This window comes from Hyperolius riggenbachi, chromosome 5, assembly GCF_040937935.1.
Source record: "Hyperolius riggenbachi isolate aHypRig1 chromosome 5, aHypRig1.pri, whole genome shotgun sequence".
Lineage (NCBI taxonomy): Eukaryota > Metazoa > Chordata > Amphibia > Anura > Hyperoliidae > Hyperolius > Hyperolius riggenbachi.
In genome coordinates, this window is record NC_090650.1 from 251954058 (window position 1) to 251963803 (window position 9746).

At 43.4% G+C, this 9746-nt stretch overlaps 1 protein-coding gene across 3 annotated transcripts in view; it reads left to right on the top strand.

The window, feature by feature from the left end:
• LOC137518657 (pyrimidine-specific ribonucleoside hydrolase RihA-like) overlaps nt 1–9377 on the top strand; it is a 286828-nt gene extending 277451 nt beyond the window's left edge. For all 3 annotated transcript variants that reach the window (XM_068236786.1, XM_068236785.1, XM_068236784.1), the window contains one exon: nt 8754–9377. In XM_068236786.1, the coding sequence (XP_068092887.1) occupies nt 8754–9101 (348 nt within the window). In that variant the 3' untranslated portion in view covers nt 9102–9377. The remainder of the gene's footprint in view (nt 1–8753) is intronic.
• Nucleotides 9378–9746: the final 369 nt, after the last annotated feature.

Here is a 9746-nt window from a genome sequence, read left to right on the forward strand (position 1 = left end):
CTTAACCACCCTTGCGCTCTATTAAGATCGCCAGGGTAGCGACGCAGCAGTTTTTTTTGTTTTTGTTTTTTTTTTAAATCATGTAGCTAGCCTAGCGCTAGCTACATGATTCCCCCCTCCCGGCGGCGTCTTACTCACCTTTCCGATCGCTTCCGGCGCATTAGCCCATGCGGAAATCCCGTTCTGAACGGGATTTCTTGGAGGGCTTCCCCCGTCGTCATGGTGACGATCGTTATGATGTCATCGACTTCGTGACATCATCGGGAGTCCTGATCCACCCCTCAGCGCTGCCTGGCACTGATTGGCCAGGCTGCGCAGGGGTCACGGGAGGGGGGGGGGGGCCTCTTGTGGCAGGTAGCGGCGCATCGGCGGCGAGCGGCAGCGATCGTCCCCCACACACAGCTTGCAAAGTGTTAGCTGCGTGTTTAAAAAAAAAAAAATGTTTAAATCGGCCCAGCAGGGCCTGAGTGGCGCCCTCCAGCGGTCATGGATGAGCTGAGCTCGTCCATGCTGCCAAGGAAGTTAACAGATCGTTTTTTCTCAAACTTTCACTTCCTCTAAAGTTTTACGAGCAGAGGAGGAGGAAGTGGGAGATGAGGGTGAGGATTTGTCAGAGGTTATATCCTTAGATTGAGGTTGTTCCCCTTTCTCTGAGGAGTCAGATAAGGGTGATATTATTAAGACCCCTAGGTTATTATTTTCTCCTGAGTAATATTCTGAGTTACTGAAAGCAGTTTATTCCACGGAGCAGATAAAGGAGTCCGTGCCGGAACTCACTCTGCAGGATCTCGTTTATTCTGGGTTGTCTCAAAAGCCAGGACATGTTTTTCCTATCCATCAGTCTTTGAAGGATATAATTACATCTCAATGGCAAGATCCTGAAAGACGTGTGTTAAAGGGAAGGTTCAGGGAGGGGATTAAAAAAATAAAAATAAATTTCCACTTACCTGGGGCTTCCTCCAGCCCGTGGCAGGCAGGAGGTGCCCTCGCCGCCGCTCCGCAGGCTTCCGGTGGTCTCCGGTGCCCGACCCGACCTGGCCAGGCCGGCTGCCAGGTTGGGCTCTTCTGCGCTCCATTTCCTGGCACTTCTGCGTCCCACGCCGGCGCGCTGACGTCATCGGACTACTGCGCCTGCGCAGTACAGCGCGGCGGACGTCCGATGACGTCAGCGCGCCGGCGTGGGACGCAGAAGTGCCAGGAAATGGAGCACAGAAGAGCCCGACCTGGCAGCCGGCCAGGTCGGGTCGGGCACGGGAGACCACCGGGAGCCTGCGGAGCGGCGGCGAGGGCACCTCCTGCCTGCCACGGGCTGGAGGAAGCCCCAGGTAAGTGGAAATTTATTTTTATTTTTTTAATCCCCTCCCTGAACCTTCCCTTTAACCACTTGGGGACCGCAGTGTTAAACTCCCCTAAAGACCAGGTTCTTTTTTACTTAATTGGCCACTGCAGCTTTAAGGCCAAGCTGCAGGGCCGCACAACAAAGCACACAAGTGATTTCCCCCCCTTCCCCCCCCCCACCAACAGAGCTCTCTGTTGGTGGGGTCTGATTGCTCCACAGTTGTTTGGTTTTTTCTTTTATAAATATTCATTTTAATAAAAATGCCTCTTTTTTTTCATTATTTCTATTCCCCTTCTTCCTCCCCCCCCCCCTTCCCCACCAGCCAATCAGGGTGATCAGCTGTCATAGGCTTTAGCTGGGAGATATTTCAGATATGACTATTTGGGAAGCACATAAATGCGTGATAAGGGGCTGTTTTATACAAGAGGGGAGCAGGGCTAAAAAAGGGAAAAAACTAGAAAGGAACTTTTAGCCAACATTGAGAGATTGGAGAGAGAACATAAAGGTGTATTGATGAGGGACCTTCTAGGTGAGTTGGCGAAGGAAAGAGAAAAATATAAAAAATGAATGTTTATGCGAGCAAGGTATGCAATACAGAGATGTCAAAAAATTTATTATGAGCACGGGAATAAGGGAGGGAGGCTCCTGGCAAGAGCCCTAAAAGCCCAACAACAGACCAACTATGTACCCTATATTAAGGACACCCAAGATAAGAAACATCAAAGAAATGAATCAATAGCAAGGGTTGTTTAAAGAATTTTATGAAAAATGATATGGGATAGGGAGAGAGGAGGTAGATAGGCGGAAGATAAAAAAAAGAAAGGAAATAGAAGAATACATTCAGGACTCAGGCATGCCGGGGCTAACAGAAGAGGATAGAAAGAGACTAGAAGAACCAATAACTATAGATGAAGTGAAGAAAGCAATATTTCCGCGTCACTTACCGCCCAATATTAAGGCCCATTCTACTCTATCACTTTCTACATCCTGGGCCAAAAGGGCTGTAGCTACTATTCAACAGTTCTATCAAGCAGAAACCTGGCCGAGTGCATCTACCTTCATCAAGCACTATAGAGTGGATGTTTTATCTCAACAAGACCAGTCATTTGTCAGACAGGTGCTCCAGGCTGTTATCCCTCCCTAGGTGAGTCTCTTTTTAAGATTTCTTGTTTATCTCTTCAGCTACAGGTTAGAGCCTTTCCCCCCACCTTTCCTTAACTTTGTAACTATGTAACTGTCAGGTTAGCTGCTCCCAGCCCCTCCTCCTGAGTTTCCTGTTTGCATGATAAGTAGTAGCAGATTTGCGTATGATTTGCATCTGAATTGAATGCGAAGTGTGCATAAAATCTATTTAGGTGCTTCACACTGAGCTGGTGGTCATTCCAGATGCAGCCTTAGGGGTATGCGCTGGTGTTCTCCTCGCTGTTCAACCAAATGTAAGTTACACATTTTTTTTGCTTAGCTGCTCCCAAGGTTTTAAATTTAAGGTTAGGTCACTTGCCCGGAGGTTTGCCTCACCGTGGCGCAAGTGTCTAGTATAATATACTTTGCATGCAAACCATATTGGAAGCTAAAGTTCCTCCTAGTTTAATAAATGTTAGCACTTGTCTTGGATGCAGGGCATGCATTTTTCAGTCTGGCAGAGGCGGTGTATGCCTGTGCGATAACCATTCAATTGCAACATGTGTTTAGGGATGCGCAGCCTTTCCCCCCCCCCCCCCCCCCCCCCTTTCCTTAACTTTGTAACTATGTAACTGTCAGTTTAGCTGCTCCCAGCCCCTCCTCCTGAGTTTCCTGTTTGCATGATAAATAGCAGATTTGCGTATGATTTGCATCTGAATTGAATGCGAAGTGTGCATAAAATCTATTTAGGTGCTTCACACTGAGCTGGTGGTCATTTCAGATGCAGCCTTAGTGGTATGCGCTGGCGTTCTCCTCACAGGTTAGAGAGACTCTGGTTAGACCTACCGGTAACAGAGTTTCTAACTTGCATCTGGAATAGACGCCCTATCCCTGACTTCCCTGAGCACCTTTTCAGGAATTGTATATAGTTTTTATGAGCGGTCTCTTTATTTTGGTCTTAGGATCACTTTAGGGTTCTTAGATTTTGGTGTCTCTAGTGGTGTTACTTTCTGACGCACTGAGGTGTAGGGGTGGGCGGGGGCTTTTAATCTTATGTTTCCACAGATCAGGTGATCACCTGATTCTTCAGCTGTTCCAGATGCAAGTTAGAAACTCTGTTACTGGTAGGTCTAACTGGAGTCGGGCTTACTGAAAATAGTATGGGCTGTGTGACAGGTAGCCTATTTGGCCAATCCGGTGTAAGCTGCAGATCCTTTACAAGGAGCGGCTGTGCTACTTCACATCTCCACATTAAAGGAGTGGCCAGTACTTTTAAAAGGAGCGAGCGTAACTTAGGAACGCATGCTACACAGCACTTTCGTGTGGCTCTGTATTTAGTTTGCGTTTGTGTCATTATGCTTATGCTGCTATACTGGCGCAGCTTAAAGAGACTCTGTAACAAAATTTTAAGCCTTATTTCTTCTATCCTATAAGTTCTTATACCTGTTCTAATGTGGCCTGTCTTACTGCAGTCTTTTCTACTTGCACTGTCTCTGTAATAAATCTTATCTCCTTTCCTCTGTCGTGTCTGTCGGGCTGAGGCTGGAATGTGTGGAATGTGCAGCACTGCTTGTCATTGGCAGAAGCTTTACACACCCCCTCCAAGCTCTGCATGAGTCACACAGTAAGCTAGTTCTCAGCCTATGATACTGTGGTTAGAAGCCAGTCTTTTGTTTGTAAACACTTCCTAAAACTGTTCATTACAAACCAGGATTGCAGCAGGGAGTGGCAGAAACAGCACAGAGAGGCACAGGAGAAAATAAGGAATAGAATGGTATGCTTTTTATTGTAAGAATATTAGAGTACAGATTCTCTTTAATGAATCAGGCCCATAGTTCTTGCGTGCACATGAATAAGCTAAAAGCTCAGATTTAAAGTAATGCTTTATCAGCGCTGCGTAATATGTTGGCGCTTTATAAATACAATAAATAAATAAATAAAATAAAATAACTAATGCTGTAAGGAAAAAGTGCCCCTGAGGGGGTACTTACCTTGGGTGGAGGAACCCTCTGGATCCTAATGAGGCTTGCCCCGTCTTTTTCAGCCTTGGGGATCCAGTGCTGGCAGCCACTAAACAAGTCACCTGCGCAGTAAAGCGACCCAGATTTCAGACGGAGCCCGAGGGGACACTTGTCTGCTCAGGAGCATGGATAGGTAAATATTGGTGGCGCCTGCACCGTCCACTAACAAGCTTGTTGGGAGGGGGAAGCCCTTGGATCTTAATGAGGCTTCTCCCTTCTGAAGTAAGTACCCCATAGGGGCACTCTTTTCCTTACAGTTCCTCTTTAAAAGTAGCAATCACATTTATTATATAGTACCCCAAAAGTGCAAAGCGTTTTGCAGCCCGAGCCCGCTTCATCAGGCAATAAACGTGGGGACAAAACTGTACATTATGCTATAGTGAATTCTGCAGTTACAAGATGCATATTATATTACGTATCATAAAGCATACCATATGAAAAATTGCTTTGTGGAGATAGCATAAAAAGTTGGGTGTACAAGTGAACAATAGGGGGTAGAGGCTATGGTGCTCGTGATAGTAATGGGCTATGGGGTGTTTTTTACACAGATTTGCAATGAGTGGTATTGGTAATGAAAAAGGGTATATAAACTTTACTAATAGAAGCTAGCGCCAAGGAGATTGAAGCAACTGAGCTGCAAATCAGGGATTTCCTGAACTCTCAAATATAGATAATTACAATAAGTACAATAGATAAAGGAACACGCGCTTCCAAAGAGGGACGGTGCAGGCGCCACCAATATAAACCATTATGGTAAAAACAATGAGCTAAAAAGGAGGAAGAAGATAAAGTAAAACAAGACAAATAAAGATTTATAAATCCTGAACAATTCTAATGATTGGTATAAATAATGTGAATATACAGATGTGTAAACATACAGCTATGTAAAAATAATGATCTAGCCTGAGGTATTGTTGTAAAGATGGACGTTGCTATATTAAAAATGAAAAATACAAATATAAATAATAAAAGTACTAAAAATATTACACATAAAAGGATAAAAGAGAGCGGCCACCGATAAAAGAAAAATGGAATAGGTAGTATTTTAGTAGATTTTTTCCAAGACTTCGTTCAAACCTTCAGGTATGAGGGTTCTTAGTTTGTATCCAGTACATTTCATGTTTTTCAAGTTGTTCGAACGCATTTGGTAAACTTGCATCAATAGAGTCAAGTAGCGTGATTCTGAAGAGTTGTGGTTTATTGTCTTGGTTGGTGCAAAAGTGCAGTGAAATGCTGTGAAGGGGGAATTATAAGGAAAATGGGCCCCTTGGGGGGTACTTACCTTGGGTGGGGGAAGCCTCTGGATCCTAATGACGCTTGCCCCGTCCTTTTCAGCCTTGAGGATCCAGTGCTGGCAGCCACTAAACAAGTCACCTGTGCAGTAAAGCGAAATGGATTTCAGACTGAGCCCGAGGGGACGCTTGTCTGCTCAGGAGCATGGATAGGTAAATATTGGTGGCGCCTGCACCGTCCACCAACAAACTTGTTGGGAGGGGGAAGCCCCTGGATCTTAATGAGACTTCTCCCTTCTGAAGTAACCCATAGGGGCACTTTTTTCCTTACAGTTCCCCTTTAAAGCCAGGCAACTGGTAGTGATTGTTGGGGAATAAAGATGTTAGCCTCTGTATTCCTCTCACTGGAGGTTCCCTTTAAATCTCAACTAAATCCAAAATTGAACCAATGTAGTATTTTTGGAATGAGGAGTGGCTTTACCCTCATTCCAAAAATACTACATTGCTGCGCAATTACAACATCTGGCGGTATGGTTCACCTCTAACGCTTCATATAGCCCTGACATATATGGATATGACACTGATCTTTGCCAATGCTCTTTGGCGTTGAATCTTCTGCGTGGCACTTTTTCCAAGACCGTTAGAACCCATACAGTTCTTGAGCAGGCAACAAGAGTATGGCAGTGGGTCCTCAGATACTTTTCAGACACGAGGCAGGAGTACTACACCCCCCTCTGGAATAGCCCGGAGTTGGTTGAATTTCTCACCATCCCTGACACTCCTGCCTGGACCTCAAAGGGCATAGATTTTAAGAGGGGGGGGGGGGGGATTTACTATCCTTTTTAGAACTTTCTGCCAAATTTGCTCTCCCTGCCTCATATCACTTTAGATCCATCCAAATTGCCCACGCATTGAGAGCTCAATTTGGCATGGGTCCAGTTGCGGTGCACACCTCAGATATACTTAATGCCATTCAGCAAAGTCAACATAGACATATGATTGGAGATCTATACTCGATCCTCCTAAAACACAAAGCTGAAATAAATACCACCCCCTCTAGTTGCAAGTGAGTTGCATGTGGTCTTTCTATAGACGATGAAGACTGGGATGAGGTACTCTGTGCAGTGCGCCTGGTCTCTCCCTGTATCAGAGAACGACTTACTCAATTATATATTATTCATCAGGCATACCTTACCCCTCACAGGGTTTCCAAATTCCATCAAAGTGCTGCTACAGACTGTCCCAAGTGTAAATTCCCTGATCCTTTATTTTATCATCTACTCTGGGAATGCCCACCTATTGCAGCGTTCTGGAGCAGGTAATACAATTTCTACACGATACAATGGGGTGTCCAGTGCAACTGGATTCTTCCCTTTGCTTACTCGGCCTCATTAAAGATGATGAAATGGATAAAAACACAGACATTCATATCCCAAGTTTTATTTCAGGCCAGGCAGGAGATTGCACTTAAAGAGGAACTCCAGTGAAAATAATGTAATTAAAAAAAAAAAGTGCTTCATTTTTACAATGATGTATAAATGATTTAGTCGGCGTTTGCCCATTGTAAAATCTTTTAAATCCCTGATTTACATTCTGACATTTATTACATGGTGACATTTTTACTGTTGGCACGTGATGTAGCTGCTGCATGCTTTTTTGGCAGTTGGAAACAGCTGTAAACTGCTATTTCCCACAATGCAGCAAGGTTCACAGACAGGAAACTGCCAAGAGTACGTACATTTCTTGTTTCTTGTGGGAGGGGTTTCACCACAATATCAGCCATACAGCACCCCCTGATGGTCTGTTTGTGAAAAGGAATAGATTTGTCATGTAAAAGAGGGTATCAGCTACTGATTGGGATTGGGATAAAGCGCAATTCTTGGTCGGAGTTTCTCTTTAAATGGCTGTCAACCGAGGTTCCTACATGTGCAGGTGGGAAGGCACGCAAAAAAAACTCGGTAAACAGAGGCGCCAGCGTAGAGTAAAATGTTTTAAAAACCGTTTAAAAGCAGAGGGGGATGTTAAGGTGGACTCACCTCCCTCTGTCACAGAGGCGCTCAAACCTATTGCTTGACCCACCGAGTTGTGCTCCCATTTTTGCCTGAAGAAGCCGGGTCACGCCCGCGAAACGCGTTGCATTTGTGGAGTTGAATAAATTATCTGTCAATTCTGTTTTATCGAGACTTAAGTGAGTTTTCTTTTTTTATAAGAGGGAGGTGAGTCCACCTTAACATACCCCTCTGCTTTTAAACGGTTTTTAAAACGTTTTGCTCTACGCTGGCGCCTCTGTATACTGAGTTTTTTGCTGATCTTCTAGTCCACCCTGGGTGGAGGGGTGCATCCCCATCTACTATCTACAGAGAGCGACTTCTTAACCAGAGTGGGGTCAGGTCCTAATGCTCCCCACCTGCATTTAAAGTGGTTGCCTATGGGTAACCCGTGTTTGTGAGTATATATACATAAAATTGTATTGAACTCTTCATTTTACCTGACAATACTGCACCATATTGGGCTCTCGATTCTCTTCTTGTTTTTAAGCAGGTTGGAAGGCACGTGTAGACTGCTCTCTCCCTTATAAAAAGCTGATTTACCTCCATAGGAAAACTTTAAATAGTTTCCATCTTATCTGGGACAGATGTATTGAGAGGCGTGTGTGTACACACACACACACACACACACACATTAATTTTTTTTATTTTTTTTTTGCATTATGTCCAGCTGACTGTATTTCTACTCTTTTTTTGTTCAGCACCGACAGTACTGTTGTAACTTTATGATTTGATGTTCAATAAACTGATTTTGGTAAAAAAAAAAAAGTTTTGATATATCAATATGAAAAAAAGTTGTAGATGAAGTCTAAGTGGAGGAGGAAATATTTTTCATTGGTCAAATCAATAAAACATTCATTTTTTGTGTGTGCATGTCTGGTGGTACAGAATGGATATTACATTTGTATTTTGGATGCCTATGGCTAAATGTGTATGGTAAATGCGTCTTGTCAAGTTTGTTGTAGGCACTAATGTTGTTTTGTTTACCTAGGAATGGTATGATCAGTGGGTAAACCAGGGGACAAAGAAATCAGAATTCATAAAGAAGATTTATGCCCACAGCTTGCAGTACTCGAGGTCTGACAAGGAGGAAAAGGCCATTGTAGGTGGACCTGGATTTGTCTCCTGTGACTCCTATGCAATGGCTGCAGCAATTGATCCCAGCACTGTTACTAAAGTAATTCAGTGTGGAGTCACTGTAGAGCTGGATGGAAAGTTCACTCGGGGAATGATGGTCCTGGATTTGATTGATGAACTGAAATTAAAAAACAAAATCTCTGTTATGGATGGCTGTGATATGGAAAAGTTTAAGAAGCTTATGGAGGCTACAGTCAAATAGAAAAGAAATCTGTCCCCCCCAAACAAAACACACTAGTAATTGTTACTGGTGATATATTACACATATTTCTTTTCATTGCTAAAAGTTTACTTACAAGTCCGCATTAAGTAAGATATTTACGTTTAGAGACAAGTTATTCCAGTCCTGGTTTATATTCATGTTCTCATGTCCGCAGCATTCTCTGCATTGGGTACTATAGTAGCTGCACTTTACAAATTGAGAGCTACTATCTGTTTATATCTATCCATCTATACAATAAAGTTATTTAGAAGATCATTCCAGTCAAAACTTTCTGGGCACATTCTCATGGTTTGATTAGTCATATGGTATGTGTATTGCCCTCGCAGTAATCATACAGTAATGTGTTTTATTTTCATTTATTTTAAACTATAAAGCCATCTGCAGCAGAAAATGTGTGAATGTACTGTATGTATGTATGTTTGTTTTTAGAATGAAAAAAACAAAGAAAAGAGCATTGCACATCAAAAGTTCAATTTGCAAGATAATTTTTGGCCCATATGCAATTAACTTTTTTTTCTCCTTCATTTTTCTCCTAGGTGATATTTTCAAAATTGTCAAAATTAAAAAAAGGGGATACATGTCAGTGATAGCAAGCCCGATAACTAGAGATTAAGGTGTTGGGGG